The sequence below is a fragment of the Saccopteryx leptura genome, chromosome 1 (assembly GCF_036850995.1).
Source record: "Saccopteryx leptura isolate mSacLep1 chromosome 1, mSacLep1_pri_phased_curated, whole genome shotgun sequence".
NCBI classification, from domain to species: domain Eukaryota; kingdom Metazoa; phylum Chordata; class Mammalia; order Chiroptera; family Emballonuridae; genus Saccopteryx; species Saccopteryx leptura.
The window spans coordinates 79487117-79511645 of NC_089503.1; the positions used below are offsets into that span (position 1 = coordinate 79487117).

The window sequence follows — 24529 nt, forward strand, 5'->3', positions numbered from 1 at the left end:
TGAGAATGATCCATGTACACTGGAGAAAAATGTATACTCAGTCACTTTGGGATGAAATGTCCTGTAGATGTCTATCATATCCAGGTGCTCTAGTGTTTTGTTTAAGGCCACTATGTCTTTGTTGATTCTCTGTTTGGATGACCGATCTAGAGCCGTCAGCGGTGTATTGAGGTCTCCAAGTATGATTGTGTTTTTGTCAGTTTTTGTTTTAAGATCAATAAGTAGCTGTCTTATATATTTTGGTGCTCCTTGGTTTGGTGCATATATATTAAGAATTGTTATGTCTTCTTGATTTAGTGTCCCCTTAGCCATTATGAAATGGCCATTTTTGTCTCTGAGTACTTTTCCTGTCTTGTAGTCAGCATTATCCGATATGATTATTGCTACACCTGCTTTTTTTTGGATGTTATTTGCTTGGAGTATTGTTTTCCAGCCTTTCACTTTGAATTTGTTTTTATCTTTGTTACTTAGATGAGTTTCCTGTAGGCAGCATACAGTTGGATTTTCTTTTTTAATCCATTCTGCTACTCTGTGCCTTTTTATTGGTGAGTTTAATCCGTTAACATTTAGTGTAATTATTGATACTTGTGAGTTCCCTATTGCCATTTTATATCTTGCTTTCTGTTAGTTTTGTGTCTTGTTTGATCCTTCTCTTTCGTTTTTCTATCTTTTGTTTTTATTTGGTTGTATTCCATACATCTTTCCTCTGTTGCTATCTTTTTTATCTCATGTGCTTCTGTGGTGGTTTTTTCAATGGTGGTTACCTTTGAGTAATGAAAAGGGTCCCTACCCTGTTAATTGTAGCGAACTATTTTGTGAGTACTTTTGCACTCCATCGTCCTTTGCTACTGTTAATCTCCATCTTCTCCCCCTCTTTCTTTTTGTTGTTGTCACAGTTTAAATTTGGTTTTATTATGTTCTTTTTGGAGCTTTTACTTGTGGCTCTGTTTTTTTTTTTTGTTCTTTGTATCTGATTGGAGAACCCCCTTTAGTAATTCCTGGAGTGGGGTTTTCTGATGATAAATTCCCTCATCTTTTCTGTATCTGTGAATGTTTTTATTTCTCCTTCATATTTGAAGGATAGCTTTGATGGGTATAGTATTCGTGGCTGAAAGTTCCTCTCTTTCAGGACTTTAAATATTGGGGTCCACTCTCTTCTAGCTTGTAGAGTTTCTGCTGAGAAATCTGATGATAATCTAATGGGCCTTCCTTTATATGTTGTATTCTTCTTTTCCCTGGCTGCCTTGAGAATTTTTTCTTTGCTGTTGGTTTGTGTCAATTTCATTATGATATGCCTTGGAGTAGGTTTGTTGGGGTTAAGAAAACTCGGAGTTCTGTTTGCTTCTTGAACTTGAGGCTTTAGTTCTTTCCACAGGCTTGGGAAGTTCTCATCTATTATTTGTTTGAGTATGTTCTCCATTCCATTTTCTCTCTCTTCTCCCTCTGATATACCTATTATTCTTATGTTATTCTTTTTGATGGAGTCAGATAATTCTTGTAGGGCTATCTCATTTTTTTTAATTTTTGAGTCTCTTTCGTCTTCTCTCTGTTGTGCCTCAAGTTGCTTGTCTTCTATTTCATTAATCCTCTCTTCTATCTGACCTGTTCTATTAGCTAAGCTTGTTACTTCGGTTTTCAGCTCGTGAATTGAGTTTTTCATCTCTGTTTGATTTGTTTTTATAGTTTCAATTTCCTTGGACATATATTCTTTGTGTTCATTGAGTTGTTTTCTGAGCTCCCTAAATTGCCTTTCTGTGTTTTCTTGTATATCTCGGAGGATTTTTAGGATTTCTATCTTGAATTCTCTGTCATTTAGCTCCAAGGTGTCCAATATATTAAATTTTTTCTCCATAGATTTTTCCTCATCTAGCTATGTTACCTCTCTTTCTTTTTTTTTTTTTTAAATTTACTTGTTCTTTATTTTATTTTATTTTATTTTATTTTTTTATTTATTTATTTTTTTAAATAAATTTTTATTAATGGTAATGGGATGACATTAATAAATCAGGGTACATATATTCATAGAAAACATGTCTAGGTTATTTTGTCATTAAATTATGTTGCATACCCCTCGCCCAAAGTCAGATTGTGATTCGCCACCCTCTATCTAGTTCTCTGTGCCCCTCCCCCTCCCTCTAACTCTCCCCCTGTCCTCCCTCCCCCCACCCCTGGTAACCACCACACTCTTGTCCATGTCTCTTGGTCTCATTTTTATGTTCCACCAATGTATGGAATCATGTAGTTCTTGTTTTTTTCTGATTTACTTATTTCACTCCTTATAATGTTATCAAGATCCCACCATTTTGCTGTAAATGATCTGATGTCATCATTTCTTATGGCTGAGTAGTATTCCATAGTGTATATGTGCCACATCTTCTTTATCCAGTCTTCTATTGAAGGGCTTTTTGGTTGTTTCCATGTCTTGGCCACTGTGAACAGTGCTGCAATGAACATGGGGCTACATGTGTCTTCACGTATCAATGTTTCTGAGGTTTTGGGGTATATACCCAGTAGAGGGATTGCTGGGTCATAAGGTAGTTCTATTTGCAGTTTTTTGAGGAACCACCATACTTTCCTCCATAATGGTTGTACTACTTTACAGTACCACCAACAGTGAATGACCTCTCTTTCTTTTGTATCCATGATATTCAATTTTCTCTTCCTTAATGGCATCTGAGGGTGGTTTTGTTGATAGTATTGAGATTTAATAAAGAATAAAAAGTTTTTAAAAATTAAAAAATAATAATAAAAAAATAAAAAATCGAAAAGAGTTTTTTTAAAAAAAAATTAATAATGAAATAAAGAAAAATAAAATAAAATAAAAATTAAAAAAAAAGGAAATTATTCCCCCCCTCCTTTTTTCCTCTCCTCTCCTCTCCCCTCTTTCTTGAGAAAATCTTGTGGTGAACTGTGAATTATAACAAACAATGCCTGTGATGGAGGGCCTGAATTGGGGAAAAGTAATAAAGGGGCAAAAAAAAAAAAAAAAAAAAAAAAGAAAAAGAAAAAGAAAAAAGAAAAAAAGAAAAGAGAAAAAAAAAGAGCGTATGGACCCACAAAAAGCAAATAAGAAAAAAATTTGGGTCAAGAATAAAATGATTTGCTTTTAGGTGTTGGTTGTCTAAGAGTTATGATGAGAGGAATAAGAGGAAAACGGAAAAATGGGGGGATAAATTAAAAAATTACTATTGTATTTAGTGGAACAAGAACTAGATAAAATGGAGAGCCAGGGATAGGAGCACTGCTAGTGAGTTAAAAAGGTGAAGTAAAAACCCCCAAAATGCCACAAACATAAGTTTGAGTCCCAGATAAGATAATTTGTTTGTTATTGAGGTTTGAATGAGAGGAGATGTAAAGGAGAAAGGAAGAAACTAATATAGAGGGAGAAAAGAAAGAGAGAGAGAGAAAAAAAGAGGGAACCACTAAAAGAAGAAAAAAGAAAGGAGAGAGAGAGAGAGAGTTAAGGGTTTAGGAGTGCAACCCTCATAGAGACAAAGGAAGAGAAGAGAAAAGATAATGGGAGATGTAACACTTATGGGTAGCGTAGTTCAAGGAGAGGAGAGAGTAAGACCTGCAGAGAGTTAATCGGCCAAATTGGAGGAGGAAAAAAAGTATCAAGAATGAAGATAAGAGAAACGAACAAATATAATAAAATGGGATAGGTTATAAAGTCTGCAGATTATTCTTGATTTTGAGAGGTTATCTTCTTGCTTTTTCTTTTCTCTCCCTCTTCCTGGTTGGTGACTCTGTACCCTGGGTTCTGCCCCTTTGGCACGCTCAGGTAGAGGTTTGCAGTTGATAAGTCTCTATGGCGATGTCATGTATTGTGCTTTAGTCTCGTTGGCAGTCAAGGCTCATTAGCATTTATAGGCTCCGACTGTGAGAGAGTCCGTGTTCCTGAAGCCTTTCTCCTAGTCTTTCCTTCCTCAATTAGTAGCCTGATAATCCAGCTATGGGGTTGCTGCTGCCTCTGCCTGGATAGTAAGAGGCTCAAAGAGCTGGCAACTCCCCACTCTATTTCCACTCAGCACAGGGCTCTGGGTAAGGCTCAGTCAGTCAGAGCTGCTAGCATAATCAGGCGGGCTTTCCGCCCACTCAAAGACCTCTGGCTCTGCCACTCTGTCCGGTAACACAGGCAGGCGACCACTTCTGGGGCGCTTGGAGGAAACTCTCACTCACTGTGCACGCAGACCAAAATATCCGGTCAGCAGTCTCACGCTCTGAGTGAAACCCCTACCCGCTGGGAAAAGTTGCAGCGTTGGAATTGAGTCTCGCTCCGTCCCCGTGCGCGGCTTTTGCAAGGCGCTGGGGCGGCCCGAGATTTCGCTTTGGCCCACACAAAGGCCCCTGACTCTGCCCCTCTGTGCGATAACTCAGGCGCGCACTGCCAAGGCACTCGGAGGAATCTCTCACTCACTGTCTGCGCGCGCAGACCAGGATATGAGGCCGGCCGCGTTTCCCTCTGAGTGAAACCCCCTCCAGCACGGAAAATCTCCACTGTTGGAATTAGTTCTCACTCCCTCCCGTGCGTGGCTTTCCCAGGGCACTGGGGCTGCCCAGAGACTCTGCCCTCGGCCCACAGAAAGGCCTCTGACCCTGCCTCTCCGTGGGGCAACATGGGAACCCACTCTCAGGGCCTAGGAAGAAATCTCTCGCCCACTAACTGCGCGCACGCCGACCAGGAGACCGGGTAAAATGGCCGCCCCGCTTGTCTTTCTTTGTTTGGGTTTGGCGCGAGTGTTAGCTTGTATTGCCCGGGTTGCCACAGGATCAGTTTTTCCTCGGCTTGGATCTCCGTGCCACAGCCTGGTTCGGCCGTTTGTGCCGCGGCCTGGATCTATTCACCCCCTTTGCCCGCCTCAGTTTCTATATTCACAGTTACCAGAGAAAGCCACCCTGTTTAGGTTAGTGAGGAAGGCGGAGCTTTTCTTACTCCCTATTTCCTTCAGGGTTTGGTTATATATTTAGCCAATTTTTCACTCGACCATACCTTTGGGTGTATTGCGAAGCATCTGGAGGCTCCAAGTATAGGTTTTTCTGTTTCTGGTTGAAGATCTTGTTGAGTTTTGGGGGAGATTTATCGGTATCGCTTCCTACCCCGCCATTACTCTGACGTCATCTCCATTTTCTATCATTATATATTTGTTCCTCTTTACTCCCTTCCTTCCCCCCTCCCCCACCCCCCTTCTCAATATCCCTCTCCCCCTGGTAACCACTTCACTTTTATCTATACTGCTCACAGAACTTAGGAGATATTTCAAAATGAATGTGAAGTGATAAAAAAAGAAGCATTTGATTTTTTTTATTAAATAAGAACATCAGAAAAGCAAATGACAAATCAAAGAAAGTTGTTCATTTATGCAAATGAGATGCAAAACCAACTTTTATGTCATTGGTGAAAATGCACTATACAAAAGGCTGAAAGTATTGGAGTATTTGCATGTTCCCTGATCCCCTAATTTTTGTGAGCAGTTATGTCTGTAAGTCTCAGTTTTATATTCCACCTATGTGTGGAATAATATAGTTCTTAGTTTTTCTGATTTATTTATTTCACTCAGTATAATGTTCTCAAGGTCCATCCATGTTGTTGTAAATGGTACTATGTCATTTTTAAAGAAATAGAACAAAAAAATCACAAGGTTTGTACAGAACCATAAAAAACCCCAAATAGCCAAAAAATACTGAGAAAAAAGAATAAAGCCAGAGGTTTCACACCACCTGACTTCAAATTATACTAAAGAACCACGATAATCAAAACAGCATGGTATTGGAAGAAAAACAGACATACAGACCAATGGGACAGAATTGAGAGCCCAGAAATAAAACCACATATATATGGACAAATCATCTTCAACGAAGGAGCCAAAAACACACAATGGTGAAAAGAAAGCCTCTTCAATAAATGGTGCTGGAAAAATTAGAAAGTCACATGCAAAAGAATGAAATCTGACTACAGTTTGTCCCCCTGCACAAAAATTAATTCAAAATGGATCAAAGACCCAAATAGAAGATCTGAAACAATAAATTACAAAAAGGAAACATAGGTACTAAACTCATGGACCTTGGCCATAGAGAACAATTTATGAATTTGACCCCAAAGGCAAGGGAAGTAAAGGCAACAATAAATGAATTAAACTATACCAAACTAGGAAGCTTTGCACAGCAAAAGAAATCGACAATAAAACAAATAGGCAGCCAACCAAATGGGAGATGATATTTGCAAGCAAAAGCTCCAATAAGGGGTTAAATCTAAAATATATAAAGAACTCACAAAACTCAGCAACAAACAAGCAAACAATCCAATAAAAAATTGGAGAAAGGACCCGAACAGACACTTCTCCTCAGAGGACATACAAATGGCCAATAGGTACGTGAAAAGATGCTCATCTTTACTAGCTATTTGAGAAATGCAAATCAAAACCACAATAAGATACCACCTCACACCTATTAGATTGGTTATTATCAACAAGACAGGTAGGTGATACTGAGTGTTAGAGAGTCTGTGGAGAAAAAGGAACCCTCATTCACTGCTGGTGGACATATAAACTGGTACAGCCACTATGAAAGAAAGTTTGGGGGTTCCTCAAAAAACTGAGAATAGAAAATAGAACTACCATATGACCCAGCAATTCCTCTACTGGGTATATAGCCCAAAATCTCAAAAACACTTGTATGTAAAGACACATGCACACCCATGTTCCTTGCAGCATTATTCACAGTGGCCAAGACATGGAAAAACCAAAGTGTCCTTCGATAGAGGATTAGATAAAGGAGAAGTGGTACAGATATACAATGGAATACAACTAAGTCACAGATAATAGCTTTGTATCATTAGGAAAATAGTTTGACCTCACGGTTTTCCTGAAAGTATGTTGGGGATTCAGAGGCCCTTGGAGTTTCAGAATAACTGAATTAGGCACACTGGGGAGTGCCGTGGCCATGGTATCAGTGGACCTCAGTGAGGCCCTTGACAGTCGCAAGTGAGACAGCCACATCTGGCCACCCAACTTCTCACTAACGTAGCTCTGCCTCATAGCAGCTTTGTGTTGGTGCATAGTCATGCTATGGGCCTCAGCTGGACCACCTGCAAAATAAAGTGGGAAGACTAGACCATCTCCCAGGACTCTTCCCCCTCTAAAATCCTATGCGATCAAAAGCCTGTGTGTAGCCTGACCAGGCAGTGGCACAGTGGATAGAGTGTCGGACTGGGATGCAGAGGACCCGGGTTCGAGACCCCCAGGTCGCCAACTTGAGCGCGGGCTCATCTGGTTTGAGCAAAAAGCCCACCAGCTTGAACCCAAGGTCACTGGCTCCAGCAAGGGTTACTCGTTCTGCTGAAGGCCCGTGGTCAAGGCACATATGAGAAAGCAATCAATGAACAACTAAAGTGTTGCAACACGCAATGAAAAATTAATAACTGATGCTTCTCATCTCTCTTCGTTCCTGTCTGTCTGTCCCTGTCTATTCCTTTCTCTGACTCTTTCTCTGTCTCTATAAATAAAAAAAAAAGCCTGTGTGTAACAGGTACTCAGTACATTTTTTTGAATGAATATATGAATAAATGAATGTACAAAGAAGGCAGGAAGACAAACAGTCCAATCAAAAAATGGGCAAAAGAAATGAATAAATACTTCTCCAAACAGGACATACAGATGGTCAATAGACAGATGAAAAAATGTTCAACATCACTAATCATTAGAGAAATGCAAATTAAAACCACAATGAGATACCACCTCACACCGGTCAGAATGGCGCTCATTAACAAAACAACACAGAATAAGTGCTGGAGAGGATGTGGAGAAAGGGGAACCCTCCTGCATTGCTGGTGGGAATGCAGACTGGTGCAGCCACTGTGGAAAACAGTATGGAGATTCCTCAAAAAATTAAAAATGGAACTGCTTTTGACCCAGCCATCCTACTTTTAGGAATACATCCCAAGAACACCATAGCACTGATTCAAAAAAGAAATGCACCTCCATGTTCATGGCAGCATTGTTCACAATAGCAAAGATCTGTAAACAGCCCAAGTGTTCGTTAGTGGTCAAGCGGATTAAAAAGCAGTGGTACATATATACAATGGAATACTATGGGGCCATGAAAAAGAAGGAAATATTACCTTTTGCAACAATATGGATGGACCTGGAAACTATTATGTTGAGTGAAATAAGCCAGGCAGAGAAAGAAAAATAACATATGCTCTCACTCATTTGAGAAATCCAATGAACAATGTGAACTGAGAAACAGAATTAAACCTGAAGGGAAGGGGGGAGGGAGCTGTTGAAAGGGGGGCAAGGGAGATGTTGAAGGGAATACGGGGAGGGGGGGTGCATTTGAGGTGACACTAGAATCTATGTAAACACAATAAATTAAGAAAGAAAGAAAGAAAGAAAGAAAGAAAGAAAGAAAGAGAGAGAGAGAGAGAGAGAGAGAGAGAGAAAGAAAGAAAGAAAGAAAGAAAGAAAGAAAGAAAGAAAGAAAGAAAGAAAGAAAGAAAGAAAGAAAGAAAGAAAGAAAAAGAAAGAAAGAAAGGTGTTGAAGGGACTTTTACATTGAGTGGAAAATTGGACTAGAATTCACTGGTCACAAATGCATACACCTTCAGACCAGGTCATGAACAGAGGGAAAGGGGAGAAAATGAGTTTTTCGTGTTAGACACTATTCTAGATTAAAAACACAGGCCGGTGAGCTGGAGTTTCTGAACCAGATGGTCACTGGGATTCTTTCCAACTTGAGGCTGAGCCTTACTGAACCTCTTCCTGGGAGACCAGGTGTCTCCTGTTCCCCTCTTCCTCCTTTCGGTCTAAACCTATTCGTGGGAAAGGACCCAATAAACTCATTTATTGAAGACAACCTCAACCAGTGAGACCAATACTGTGAGATATTTGCATTTTTATAGGTTAGACTTAAGCCAAAATCAGGAAGCTGTGATCATGGAATTCAGCAAAAGCGATGAGGCCAGAGCAGGGAGCCTTGGCCACGCTCCAGAAGCCGTGCCACGTGTGGCTGCGTGCCCAGCCCTGGGAGCTGAGGGACTGCCTGTAAGGACCTTCTCCACAGGCTCACTAGTGCTTTGATCGTCAGCATTTCTCCTGGGAATCTCGGTCCCAGGGAGGTCTCACTAAGGCAGGCCCCAGCAACCAGGCCCTCCTTTCTAATGGAAATTCATTTCCTGCAGCCGTCTATACCCAGACATTGGCTGCACTTAAGCAGTGTCTTTGACGCCATCCACAGGACTTCCTGAAGAGCTGTGCTCCTCAGGTGGGATTTTTGATAAATGAGCGGCCTGGTACCTCCTCAGAAAACAGGTGGGGAAGTAGATAAACCCCTTCCTGAGTGCCCTGCCCTGTTCCTCTGCATTCCACAGACCCAGGTCACTGCGGTGGACTAAGGACAGCTCTTTTGAGCCATTACTGGAAGAGCCACAGAAGGGTAGGAGAGGGGAGAGGGACTCTTCCACCTCCCAAGAAGTGGGGAATCTAGTCTGGATTGACCATCAACCAACCAGTCCTATATAGCATCTTGATTTGCCAACTGACTTGACACAGATACCACTCTAAAACCCTGTGGCCTCAGATAAGAGAACTCTTTCTCAGTCTCTGGTTATGGTAATGGAGGGTAATGGGGCTTTCTCCTCTAGTAAAAATTAATGCTATCACAACCAAGATCATTATATTTGAATTTATTGGGGTGACACTGGTTAACAAAATTATACAAGTTTCAGGTGCCCAATTTTACACCGTATCTGCACACCGTATTGTGTGTTCACCCCCCTCCCAAGTCAAGTCTTTGTCCATCACCATTTATCCCCCTATCCCCTCCTTCCACCCCCCACCCACCCGCGGGCAAACACCACACTGTTGTTTGTGTCCATGAATTTTCTCTCCCTTTTTTTTGGTCTTTTTTTGCTCAATTCCTCTAGCCCCTCACCAGCCCTCATTCCTGACAGCTGTCAGCCTGCTCTTTATCTGAGTCTATCTTGATTATACTTGTTAGTTCATTTTGTTCATTAGATTCCACATAGGAGTGAAATCGTATGGTACTTGTCTTTCTCTGACTGCCTTATTCCACTTACATAGTGCTTTTCAGGTCTGTCCATGCTGTCACAGAAGATAAAATTTTCCTTATTTTTTACAGCTGAGTAGCATTTCACTGTGTAAATGTACAATAGCTTTTTTTTATCCACTCATCTACTGGTGGGCACTTAGGCTATTTCCAGACCTTGGCTATTGTTAATAATGCCACAATGAACACAGGGAGCATATATTCTTTTGAAGTAGTGTTTTGGGTTTTTTCGGGTAACAATCAAGCTCATTATAAAAACAAGCTTCAAGGCTTAGAGAGGACCCATCTCGGGCTGTCTTGATTTGTGTGTTTGAAGAAGAAGATGGAGGAGTTTGAAGAGAGAGTGAAGGGGGCCCCTTCTCCCTGCTCTTCTTTTTCATACATCTCTCACTGAAGCCTGGCTTCTCCTGAGTCTCTGGCACCAGGGTTTGCCTCACCACACATGCATATGTGGGAAGTGAGGCACCAGCAAAGTCCCCCTGGGCAGGAATGTTGTCATTGACTTTTCCTCAATAAATGTCTCTCAGGCTAACCATGATTTTTTTTGTTTGTTTTGGGTTTTTGTTTTTGTTTTTTTTTTCTTTGATGATGGCAGTGGATGGGGCTTTTAAGGATTGGACTTCACTGTGCTCTACTCCTTCTTGTAAAATATAAACCTGCTTCAGACCAGCTGCTGGGCCACCTCCCCAAGCACCACAGACACCTCCTGAGTGTGGTCCTGATGTTCTCCCCACTCACACTGGGTTTAACTCCAAGTTTGCTGAACTTATCACAATATTTAGCTAACATTTTAAAACTTGTTTACTGTGTACAATCTATTTTCCTCACTAGAATATAAACACTTTGAGGACAGGGACCATATGTGTTTTACGCCTTGTACGCTAGAACAGTTAACAAGGGAGACACTCAGCAAGTATTCTCAAATGGTTGAATGAATGATTGCATCACTGGACTTTTGTTTGGTGGAGTGTTTGCCCACATACATTCTACGTTCCATTCCTTTTAAATTCCTAGGTCATGTTTATGCTTGAAGAAAATTCTTGGATATTGCCAATGTCCCCATCCTTGAAAAGGTCTCCTTACGTGGCCTTGGCTTTCAATTTAATCCTGTGCTAATAATACCTGTTGAGTGTGGTTGTGTGGAGTGCAGGCTCCCCAATCAGACAGTCGTGTTTTTGAATTCTGTCTCTGATATTTTCTAGCTGTGTGTCCTGGAGCAAATTATTAACCTGCCCAAACATTCGCTTCCCATCTGCAAAACAAGGACAAAAATATTTCCCTCATAGAGTATTATGATTGCAAGGAGTAAAAAAAAAGGGGGGTATAAAGCAGTTAGTACACTGGCTGATGCATTGTAAATACTACAGTTATTAGTTGTGTTTTTTCCTCAGTGCCTATTTCTAATAGCTGGTCCTGTACCAACCACTGAGGGGACAGATGAACAAGATGCCCAATCCAGACAAGAAGTGGCCTGAGCACCAGACCTGGGTGTGAGGACAAGGCAAGACTGACTTTCAGACCTCATAGCTTGGAGCTGAGGTAGGGAGGTTGTGATGGAAAGAGGGGAAGGGAGGGGGGAGACCCAAACCCTATCCCAGGCAAGTTGATGGTCCAAAAACGGTTGGTTGTGGTGAGACTTTTGGGGGACTCTGTGTCCAAAGGCTGAGAACACAGGAGTGGCAAATAGAGCTGGAGCAGACCCTCAGCTGCAGGTTCTTCTCCTGAAGCCCTGGGACGTCAGGCGTAGCGGGAGGGAGGTGCTGAGGGCTGGTCAGCTGGACTTAGAGTTCAGTACGGGAGGCCAACATGTAAACAAACAACAATACAAACAGGAATAAGCTCACAAAGTCCAGAGGAAGCAGAGGAGGAAAGGTGTGGAGGCTGTGGCAGGAGCCCAGGAGGGCTTCGGAGAGGAAGAGCCTCGGAGGACATGGGAGGGCAAGAAGGAATTTAGCGCAGGTGAGGGATGCAGTGGGTGGAGGGGTGGGACATAAAGTGAAAGAAAGAAGCAGAATAATGGTCTATTCGTGTGTTCTCAGATTCTGGAAGGATGAGGGCTCTACCTGGGCTGTCTGGGGTGCATAGGCTGGGCTGAAGGGATGTTTTAGGATCCTGTCCAATGGCCCCAAAGAGTTTGCTTGTCTAGGGCAGTGATTTTAAACTTTTTTACTGTTGGGGACCAGTGAAAAGAGGAGAATAACTTTGGGGACCATGAAGGAAGAAATCACCTCGAGCATAAGCAAATTCAACTAAGATGGTTGGGTCTATAATCTTCATATAACATCAGGTGGTTAACTCTTTCATGGACTAGTATAAAATTTCTGGTGGACTGGTCCATGGACTGATGGTTGAAAAACACTATTCTAGGGTATGAACAAAAAGTATCTGGTTCGGGACATTTCCAAATTTCAAGAACTCCTGAACCCCTACTTCTTTTGAGGCCATGCTCAAGTTCACCCTGGGAGTCCTTCCTCTGTAGTGGCTGTTAAAGTGAGAAACTCACATAAAGTGTCCAAGCTCATATTGAAGGGTAGATGTAAGTTAATAGGAAACGTGCTATGGCAATTACTCTACAAGTGTCCTGACATAAAAGCAAATCAATAAATGAAAGCTGCTAAGAATCTGGCTATGAAACAGGACACTCAGCATGTATTTTATGAGCTAAGATGAATATCCTAAGCACACGCTACAGCATATCTACAGAGTACCTAACAATTCAAAGAAAAGGAACTGTCTTACTTGAGGTTGGTGGAAGGCGTGGTGGGTGGGACTCTGGGAAGGAAGCAGAAGAATGTTGGTAGAAATGTGAGTCTGCCATCACACAGGCTATGGCACAGTCGCTCTCCGAGGCAGTGAATGGGGAAGGACTTAAACATTTATTGTATACTTACCCTGTTCTGGGGGCAATGTCAGACACTTTGCAAACAAACGTCATCTTAAATTTCTTTCTTTCTTTCTTTCTTTCTTTCTTTCTTTCTTTCTTTCTTTCTTTCTTTCTTTCTTTCTTTCTTTCTTTCTTTCTTTCTTTCTCTCTTTCTTTCTTTCTCTCTTTCTTTTTTTAGCGTGGTTTTGGCTTTATAGCAATATTGAGCAGAAGGTATAAAGTTTTCACACATACCTCCTGCCCCCACACATGCTTGGCTTCCCATGTTTCCAAAATCTCCAACCAGCCTGACCAGACGGTGGCGCAGTGGATAGAGCGTCGGACTGGGATGCCGAGGACCCAGGTTCGAGACTCTGAGGTTGCTAGCTTGAGCGTGGGCTTATCTGGTTTGAGCAAAGCTCACCAGCTTGGACCCAAGGTCACTGGCTCGAGCAAGGGATTACTTGGTCTGCTGCAGCCCCAAGGTCAAGGCACATATGAGAAAGCAATCAATGAACAATTAAGGTGTCGCAACAAAAAACTAATGATGGATACTTCTCATTTCTCTCCGTTCCTGTCTGTCTGTCCCTATCTATCCCTCTCTCTGACTCTCTCTCTCTGTCACTGTAAAAAAAAACCCAAAAAACAAAAAAAACCCATAAATCTCCAACCAGAGTGGTACCGTTGTTACATTTGAATAACCTACATTGACACATCATTGTCACCAAGAGTCCAAGTTTATGTTAGAGTTCACTGTTGGTGTACAATCTCTGGGTTTGGACCAATGTATAATGATATACACCTACTATTGTAGTATCATTCAGAGTAGATTCACTGCCTTAAAGACCTTCTGTGCTTTGCCTATTCATTCCTGCCTCCCATCTACCCCTGGCAACCAATGATGTTTTTACTCCATAGTTTTGTCTTTTCTATCATGTTATTTAGTTGGAGTCATACAGTACAGAGATATTCATATTTGCTTCTTTTACTTGGTAATATGCATTTAAGGTTCCTCCATGTCTTTTCATTGCTTGAAAGCTCATTTCCTTTTAGAGCTAAATAATATTCTATTGTCTGATTATACCACAATTTATTTACTCGTTAATCTACTGAAGAATATCTCAGTTGCTTTCGAGTTTTGGCAATTATGAATTATGAATAAACATAATTGCCAAAACTTCTTGTTATAAACATCAGGATATAGGAGTTTATGACATAGGTTTTTTACTTTTGGGGGTAAAAAACAAAAAGCGTGATTGATGTACAATATAGTAAGAATATATTTAGTTTTTTAGGTCTTATTAAAGTATAACTGACAAATAAAATTTTTAAATATTTCATGTATGCTGTATGTTCAGTTTTATAAGAAACTGCCAAACTGTCTTTCAAAGTGGCTGTTCTGTTTTGCATCCCCATTATCAATGAGAGTTCCTGTTGCTCCACGGCCTCATCAGCATTTAGTGTCATCAGACTTTTTTTTTTTTTCTGTATTTTTCCGAAGCTGGAAATGGGGAGAGACAGTCAGACAGACTCCCGCATGCGCCCTACCGGGATCCACACGGCACGCCCACCAGGGGCGACGCTCTGCCCACCAGGGGGCGATGCTCTGCCTCTCCGGGGCGTCGCTCTGACGCGACCAGAGCCACTCCAGCGCCTGGGCCAGAGGCCAAGGAGCCATCCCCAGCGCCCGGGCCATCCCTGCTCCAATGGAGCCTTGGCTGCGGGAGGGGAAGAGAGAGACAGAGAGGAAGGAGGGGGGAGTGGAGAAGCAAATGGGCGCTTCTCCTATGTGCCCTGGCCGGGAATCGAACCCGGGTCCCCCGCACGCCAGGCTGACGCTCTACCGCTGAGCCAACCGGCCAGGGTGTCATCAGATTTTGACCTTTCTGATAGATGAGTAGTGGTATAACACTTTTTTACATTGCTGTTTTAATTGTAGTTCCCTGATGACATCTGATGTGGAGCATCTCCTCATATCTTTGTTTTTCATCTGTCTATCTTCTTTGATGAGGTGTCTGTTGAGGTATTGTGTCCATTTTCTAATCAGGCTGTTTGTTTCCTTGTTGTTGAGTTTTAGGAGTTCTTTGTATATTTTGGATAATAGTCCTTTATTAGATGTATATTTAACAAATATTTTCTCCCAGTCTATGACTTTTCTTCTTATTCTTTTGACAGTGTCTTTCACAGAACAGAATTTTTTTAAGTTTAGCTGATCAATTATTTCTTTCATGTATTGTGTCTTCATTGTAATATCTAAAAAGACATCATCAAACCCAAGGTCATCTAGATTTGCTCTTTTTTGTGTGTGTGGCAGAGACCAAGAGGGTCAGAGAGAGGGACAGATAGGGACAGACAGACAGGAAGGGAGAGAGATGAGAAACATCTGTTCTTTGTTGTGGTTCCTTAGTTGTTCACTGATTGATTTCTCATATGTGCCTTGACCGGGGGCTACAGCAGACCGAGTAACCCCTTGCTCGAGCCAGCAACCTTGGGTCCAAGCTGGTGAACCTTTCTCAAACCAGATGAGCCCATGCTCAAGCTGGTAACCTCGGGGTCTCGAACCTGGGTCCTCCACATCCCAGTTTGATGCTCTATCCACTGCACCACCACCTAGTCAGGCTAGATTTGCTGTTATGTCATTCTTTAAATCTTCTTAACAATCCCTCCATCCCTGTTTCACAGACCCAGGCTTAGAGAGGTCAAGTGATTCTTCAATGCCACTAAGTTAGTAGGGGGTGAGGCTGGATTTCAAACACAGGTCTGTCCAACCTTGATGCCCATCCAGGCGACTGTTTCCTTCATTCCACATCTGCGACCTTGAGAGCAAATCTGGGGGACCAAAGTGACTTTCTTCCAGGGTCGGATGAGGTCTCTTTGAACACTGAAATTTCTGGGTCACAGATTAGAGCACACACAAGAATGGGCTCTCCCTTCACCTTTTTGACCCAAAGATCTGCTCTTGAATTTTCTCATTATAGGCCTGAAAGTTACTCTTTTTGTATCATTTTCACTCATTCTCAGAAATTCAGCTCACTGTTGGGGGCGACAACCTTAAGAATTTTGGCTGGACTGAATGATGGAGCTCGTCAGTGTTGTTGGGATTTGAATTTGGCAGAGATGGCTTATGAACAAATGAAGAATTAGTGAGGTTTTACAGAGTTGTTAAGAACTTTATGATGTGAGTTGATTGTTTCATGTAGCCTTATAAAACAGGTCGAAGATGGCAGAGGGGGGATTGCATCACCCCCTCTGTGCTACCGACAGCGATGAAGCCTTCTTTAGTGCCTGAGATATTTCCTGATGCCCCACTCAGGACAGCCCAGTTTTCAGGTTTTATATGTTCTTAGAATGGGTGTGGAGGAAAAAAAGAGGAAGAATGTCAGGAAACCTATTAGCCCAACTAGTTGCACTGCCATTCCTGGTAATGATGAATAATTCATGTCAGAGCAGAGCACCAAAACCTACAGAAACAGGCCTGTTTGGCTTGGGCACTAAATAAATAAGCCAGTTACAAATTTCTTGGATGGCTGGCAAAAGCTTTGTTTTCATAGCAATACTCCCATCCAGCTTGCTCTGCTTGTATGAGTTGTCAGCCTCTGTCCTAGCCCCAAGCTTCCTAGGAGGAGGAGCTGGGCCTTGTTCATTTCCCATTTATAACTAGCTCTGAGTGAGGGGGAGGGACAGGCAGGGTTGCCTCCTGCACAGGCAGCTTGTCTGAGTTACATCCACAAATGCCTTGGAAGCAACAGGCTGACTTCATCCTTCTCATCACATTCCTGGGTGTGTCTGGGCTGGCTGGTGCAGTTACCAGAACATACCACATTGGGATTGTGGAAGAATACTGGGACTATGTACCCCAAGGGAAGAACATTGTTACTGGGAAAAGTTTCACAGAAGACAAGTGAGTGATCATAGAGTCCCTATAGACACCCTGTTTGGTTTTCTTCTCACTCATCATGTGGAAAGTAGTATTCCTTGGGTGGTAGTTATAATGGGGGTGAGTTGATCTAAATCAACAGAGGGGGTTTTGCGTTTGCTTGGAAAGCCCTAGGCTGGGTGGGTTTGTATGTTGGGAGAGACATTTTTACTCTGTTTGTTGAACCTTCTATTCCCAGCCTTGTCGGCAAAGAGCCATGTACACAACCAGGTACTTGAATAATGGTTCATTCTATAAATGGACAGTTTTCATTAGATACTTCTGGTAACTTCAAGGGGGTTCTAGACTCAGTTTGTTTAAAAAGAAAGAAAGGGGAAAAAAAGAATGGTAATCTTTGGGATGGAAATTTGAGAATTTTTAAGAATTCCACACTGTTACAAAACAGTGTTTTCTTAGTTTTAATTTTTGAAATGAAACATCATCATTGGAAATTCTTTGCTTTACAATGTTTAAAAGAGGGATCATTACAATAAGTTTGGCTGGTGTTTTAAGAGCTTTCTTGAGTTCATTAGAAATGGCTTTTTCGCCTGACCAGGTGGTGGTGCAGTGGATAGAGCATCGGACTGGGATGTGGAGGACACAAGTTCGAGACCCCGAGGTCGCCAGCTTGAGCGTGGGCTCATCTGGTTTCAGCAAAAGCTCAGCAGCTTGGACCCAAGGTCGCTGGCTCGAGCAAGGGGTTACTCGGTCTGCTGTAGCCCCACGGTCAAGGCACATACAAGAAAGCAATCAATGAATAACTAAGGTGTCACAACAAAAAACTAATGATTGATGCTTCTCATCTCTCTCCGTTCCTGTCTGTCTGTCCCTATCTGTCCCTCTCTCTGACTCTCTCTGTCTCTGTAAAAAAAGAAAGAAAGAAAGAAAGCAATGGCTTTTTCATTGGTGAAAGGCTTGTTCCAGCCCCAATTCATTCAATTTGAAGGCAATATGTAATATCCCAAGAGCCCATGGCAAAGCTGGATGAGATTGTTCTAGAAAGTTTTATATCCCTAATTTTTTATTTTTGCAGAAAATAGCCTTTGCTTCTCATCTCTCTTGGAGGGTCCAGTGTCTTCTATCTCTTATTCATTCCCTTGAGTTCCCTTTGAAGTCACTCTCTGGCTTCAGAAATTGTCATGCCTATTGTCAGCTTTGTGCTTCTTAGAACATCTTTTGAGATGCTCTGGCAACCACTGTTGGATATTCAGATGCTTCCTTCTTTTTTGGTAGGCAGAGCTCATTGCCTCAACATCCTAATTCCAGTTTCTAAAGATGAGATTAGTTGATAATATTCAGGAACAACACAAGGTCTGCCAACAAGTCTTTCAGAGCCAGATCCACCTGCCTTGGGGAAAGACCAAAGACCCAGTTGGCTTAGAAACACAACTTCCAGGTTATGCCACAAAGGTGACACAGTCATAGTTGGGTTTTATTATTATCATTAAAGAAGGATGATGCTTTTCCAAGAAAGACTTTTCCTTAAGCTTTGTATAATGAAATTAGAGTCCATTGGCTATTCCCAAAGAAAGCTCGTGGTTTCTTTGAATCCTGTATGCACTGACCATTGGTATGGTAGTCTTCACTGTGATAAATGGATACCAGATTGAAAGACTACCCTACCTGCTAATGCTCTTCCTTAAACAAAGAGCTCTGCTGTCCTCCTCTGCTGAGAAAAAAAAAAAGGAAAAGAAAAAAGCTCAATAGAAAATACTCATTGTGAGCAGCTATTGGATGCAAGACTAATCGAGATTTGTGTATTGTGTGTAGTGAATATATTCCTTACGTTCAAGGTAATATTGGACTACCTTTCCATATGGTTGAATAAAAAAAGATTTTTTTTTTAAGTGAGAGGAGGGGTGATAGAGACATGGACTCCTGCATTCACCCTGACCAGGATCCACCCGTCAACCTCAATCTGAGGCCAATGCTTGAATCAACCTAAGGGCATCAAGTGCCTGAGGATGACTCTTGGACCAACCCAGTGATCCTCAGCACCTGGGGCTGATGCCTGAACCAATGAGCCACTGGCTGCGAGAGGTGATGAGAGAGAGAAGGGGGAGAGGGAGGAAAGGAGAAACAGATGGTCTCTTTTCATCTGTGCCCTGATCAGGGATCAAACCTCGGACATCTGAATGCCAGGCCAATGCTCTATTCACTGAACCAACCGGCCAGAGCCAAGAAGTCTATTTCTCTACTAAAATGTCCATGTCAGTATTCTTTGTTCTTTATGCTTACTTACACAGGGATTTCATTAGAGACTTTTACTTCATTTCTGCTTGCACATGTTATTATTCCCATTTTACAAGCCAGGAACTGAGGTTTAACTAAGTACTTGGCAGAGTTCGCGGAGTAAAGGCAGTACAAACTCACCTTGCTTTGGCTCCAGAGCCCTCCCTCCTTTTTTTTTTCTTTTTTTTTTACCATGAAACTTGCTTCTCGGCAAAGGTGATCCTTTCCTGCTGAATTAAACTCAACGTTGAGGAAGCCAGGGATTCCAGTAATAAGGAGTCACTAGAAAGACCCATTTCTTACCAAAGCCAGGTTTAGTCCACTTTTCATTCTTCTCAGTGAGACATTGAAAACGGTCACTGTGTCAGTGACCAAACTGGTTACCTGAAACCCCAAATACTTTAAAAACTCAAATACTGGAATGCTGTTTCCACAAAACTGGGTCAAGGAGGAAGTTAGGGGCTCTCTTTTCAGCCATAAGATGGTGCTTCAAAGGAAGTGCAAAAAACTGTATAAAAATAGTTATGGTGGAAAAAAAGGGAAAAAGAAAAGAGCCATGATTGTAACACAGCTCAATATTAGCTAGAGTGTGGTGGTTTAACAGATGTTGGGGTTCCATAGGACAATACTCCTGCCTTCTAGGGGCAGCTAGTGTGTAGATGCCAGAGCCCCATAGCATTCCTTCCGGCGTGTGAAGAGACAGCATCAATGCGGGGTGACTCCTAGCTCTTCAGAGGGGAGCCTGGTTGAGTGTGCATGTATATTAGTGGGGTTTTTTGTTTATTTATTTATTCATTTTAGAGAAAAGAGAGAGAGAGAGAGAGAGAGAGAGAGAGAGAGAGAGAGAGTGGGGGAGGAGCAGGAAGCATCAACTCCCATATGTGCCTTGACCAGGCAAGCCCAGGGATTTGAACCGGCAACCTCAGTATTCCAGGTCGATGCTTTATCCACTGCACCACCACAGGTCAAGCTGTATATTAGTTTTTATCAACAATTATGTTAGGAAGTGCTACTGGTGTGGCCGGGGGCTCTGGGCAAGTCCCTAAGAAGGCACAGTTGTGGTAGACGGCTGATCCTTGTTTGAAGACCACAGGATACATGTTTCAGGTACTACAATTCACAGATGTCACAGCTGTCACATGTGAAGATGCCAAGACTGTGGGACATGTATAGAGTTTGGTATGTGTGCTCTGTGTGCGCCATTGCCCCAGGAACAAAGAGTCGCCTTGGGCGACGCGACCATGCTTGTCACTCAGCCTCCCGCAGGATGAGCAGGTAGTGTTTCTGAGGACTGTGTGCTCTTTAGGATATCCAGAACCAATGTCTGATATTTAGAGGTCTAAGAACACCAGGTTCCCAGTGTTCACCTGGGAATGGAAAGAGCCTGAAATAGGGACCAGGAGGTCTGACTTCTAATCTTTGCTCTGACCTGCGCTTGATGTAAAACCTTGTGCACACTACACAGTCTCTCTGAACATCAATTTCTTTCATTTGTATGACAAAGAAATTGAAATAGAATTCCTAAAGTCACTTGGCAAAAATTAGGGGAATAAGAAGGTGAGTGCTAAAGTTTCAGTGATGTAAAAAACCTTGGAAGCCAAAGTTAGGCAGCAATAAGAGCCTAATAAATCTTGATTCACAAGGCTGAGACAGAAGATGTGCTGAGATCATTTTACTGACAAACTATTGCACTCAGATGACTTAATTTAACTTTCCAACTTGGTAGCTCTGTTTCATCATAGGGTTCAAAAATATAATTGAAATTCTATGCACTAATATTTTATAGGAAGTATAGGATGTAGGAGTTATATTCTATTTAGAAATATTTTTTCCCTGATGAGTATTTCCCCTCTTCCCTGTTGTGCTTAATGGAGACACAGGGCTCCTTTGACTTCCCCGGGGACGGTGTCAGCATTTGATCCATTCATGCCAGTCCTGCCCGAGCTCATAAAGCTCTTAATTAAGGTGTGACTGTGCTTCAGTGGTAAAGCCTTGTGTTTAATGAAACCAGAGTGGGGTCACCTTATTTAAAGCCACAGTTCTCACCAAAGCCCTCATTAGGCAACACCACATGCAGGCTTTTTATTCCTAGTAAAATGCAGAGGTTTTTGTGGGCACTAACTCACAGGCAGAACCACACTTGGACATGAGAGTGGCTGACAACTGCTCAAACCCCCAGTGTGTAGGGCCTGGTAAGGGAGTTCACTTAACCACATTACTGTGCCGGTCCAGCTGATGGCAAAGGGTTTTGAGCACTCCCTAGGACCAGGCCCCGGGGTGGGTGTGAAGGAGAGACCCATATGTCTATCTAGAAGAGCCAACCGAAAGGAAGCAGGTGGGGGAAGAGAAAGGCTTTTGTAAACTTTGAAATAATGGGAAGAATTTTGTCTTATTAGGGCTTAGTCCTAGACAGATAGTGACTTTCAAATCTTAATTTTTATCCTGGACAGATAGTAACTTTCAAATCTTAACTTTTATCTTATCAGCAGAAAAAAAATCATGTGCTGGGCCTGATACCATGTGAATCTCTAAGGGTTGCCTGTATCAGTTAGTGATTGTGGCTGCCAGTAGTGACAAGAATAGAGTGACTTAAACAAATTAAGATAAAGAACTTTAGATATGGACAGTCTGAGGCTGGTAGAACAGCTGGTATGATAAGATTTCAGAAGCCTTAAAACTTTCTGACCCATCATCCTTAGCACGTGATTTCACTCCTCATGCAAGTTCATGGTCACAAAACAGCTGCTGGAATTCCAGCCCTCATATCTATGCTCTAGGAAGGAAGAAGGAAAGGGGAAAATTAGAATGAACACAATTCCTGCTGTATCAGCCCTTTAAAGGGTTCTCATAGAAACCCCACTCAACAAATTCTACTTATATTTCATTGGATACTCCAAGTCACAAAAGAGGCTTGAAGATACAGTCTTATAGAGTTATGTGATTTGGGGCATGAATAACAGCAGGACTTAATTCTGTTACCTAGAAATTTAACATGAATTTGGTAAGGCCGCTGACAGCCTGTCACCTTCTCCTACCTCAGTTGTCCCTGCTTCCACCCTTTACAAATACCATCTTGGTCCCCTCTTCTCTTTCTCACCTCCAGATAGGGGGCCCCATGCCCTGGTTAATGGGATCCTAGAGACCTCACGGACAGCACTACTAGCTAATTGTCATTAAGTCCTTACTATGATGTTATCGTAGTAAAGCACTGTCATAAAAGCTTTCCATGTCATGCAGAAGAGTGACAGATCTTCTGCCCCAGTCAGGGGGACCAAGAGACCCAGGGTGGGTTCCTCAGCCATGTGTGGCTCAGCAGTGGTCTAACAGAGATGCCAAGGCAGCCTGGCTTGCTGGTGGAAGTGGGGCTCTGGTATCAACTGAGAAACTTAGAATTCTTGCTCCACTCATTATGCAAGTATTTGAATCTCTCTTTGCCTCCATTTTCTCATCAGTAAAATAGGGAAAATGATGGCCCTTGTTCAGTGGTGGTGGTGGGTGTATGAGTTTTCTATGGCTGCTATAACAAATGACCACAAACTGGGTGGCTTAAAACAATAGACATTTATTCTCTCCCAGTTCTAGAGGCCAGAAATCTGAAGTGATGGTGTTGGCTGGGCCACACTCCCCTGGAAACTCTAGGGAGGATCCATTCATTGCCTGCTCCAGCTTCTGGTGGCTTCCAGCCATCACTCCGATCTCCACCTCCATTTTCACATCACCTTCTCCTTTCTGTGTCTACTCTCCCTGTTATAAGAACATTTCTGGTGGCATTTAGGACCCACTGGGATAACCCAGGATCATCTCCTTATCTCAAAATCCTTAATTTAATCACATCTATAAAGGCTTCTTTTCCAAATAAGGAGATCAGGATGTGGACTTATCTTTGGAAGCCACTCCCAACCCATCAGACTGGTCTCAGGTGAGGCCCAGCACTGGGTTAGCACGCAGGACGTGTTAGCCATCACAGCGTGTCTCCTATCTCTAGGGCTCCTTGGAAGAGCAGGATCTCTGAAGGAAAGACACTTGGAATGATAACATTTCCCTCTTTTCTCATTAGAGCTTTGCCAGGAATAATTATTACTCCCATAACTACCATCGATGTAGCGCTCACTATCCAGATACTGTGTGGGGCTCCGCTTGTTCTCTCGTTTACTCTCCATGATGGCCCTATCATGATCACTGGTTGCCAGCCAAGGACACTGGGGTTCAGAGAAGGTAACATCCTTCCCCGAGGTCTCACAACATCGACTGGGGAAGTTGGGATTCAAGCTCATCCTCTTTTCCCTTGGCTATATGAGTTTGTTTTCAACATGCCTCCCGTGTATTCTGAGAAGCTTCTGTGGAGATGAAGTGGGAAAAGGAAGAGCTCAAGACTGAGGCAGTGCCAGGGCGCCAGTGTGAGAGGATGTGACCAGAAGCACATTCTTAGTGGGACGGCATTGGAATCACCAGTCTCATTAGGGAGGGTGGGGCTGCACCTGAGCTGCCGTGTATAATCGTCACGCCACCCTTCTCTGCCGGGTGTCGCTCACCTCAATCCAGCTCTGTTTCCTCCTCGGTGAACAGTACCCCATCTCAAACTCAGAAAACAGCTGCTTGCTCATATTGTGACAATAATGATTGAAGTTTATCTTCACCCTGCCCCACACACACTCAGACATTCAGCTCTATATGATATATTTGCTACTTCATAGAGCAAAGTGGGTGTTGCTACTTATTGTCCAATGCACATGCTTTGTCTTCCCAACCAGATGGTGAGTTTCTTGAGTGCAGGGACTGAGAATCACACACATTGGCTCTAGTTTTAATTTTTCTGAAGTTGGAAACGGGGAGGCAGTCAGACAGACTCCCGCATGCGCCCGACCGGGATCCACCCGGCAAGCCCACCAGGGGGCGATGCTCTGCCCCTCTGGGGCGCTGCCCCGCTGCGACCAGAGCCATTCTAGCACCTGAGGCAGAGGCCATGGAGCCATCCTCAGCGCCTGGGCCAACTTTGCTCCAATGGAGCCTTGGCTGCAGGAGGGGAAGAGAGAGACAGAGAGGAAGGAGAGGGGGAGGGGTGGAGAAGCAGATGGGCTGGGAATCGAACCTGGGACTCCTGCACGCCAGGCCGATGCTCTACCACTGAGCCAACCGGCCAGGGCTTGGCTCCAGTTTTTAGATTAATGTCCCACCTATAGTAGAGGTTCAACAACTGCTCAGTGGTTGAATGGATGGGGAAAAATCCCATGAAAAGATCCAGGCTGTGGGAGACAATGGATCTGGTGATTGTCTAGTGAAATGACCACCCCCTAGGAGCTCGGAGATCCTTAGAAACTAACCTGGGGTCCACCTCAGCACTGATCAGATGATTCCTTCAGGCAGGTCATTTCCGCCATGGTTAATCTCACCTGCTTTTGGAAGGTGTCTCCTTTGGCAGTATTCCTTCTGGCCTTGGCAATGAAAACATTTTACAT

The 24529-nt window shown here is 42.9% G+C and overlaps 1 protein-coding gene across 1 annotated transcript in view; it reads left to right on the top strand.

The window, feature by feature from the left end:
• The first annotated feature begins 16629 nt into the window (after positions 1-16629).
• The window catches only part of HEPHL1 (hephaestin like 1), an 84610-nt gene continuing 76710 nt past the window's right edge, over positions 16630-24529 (top strand). The window contains exon 1 of the mRNA XM_066360727.1: positions 16630-16826. Coding sequence (XP_066216824.1) covers positions 16657-16826 — 170 coding nt within the window. The 5' untranslated portion in view covers positions 16630-16656. The remainder of the gene's footprint in view (positions 16827-24529) is intronic.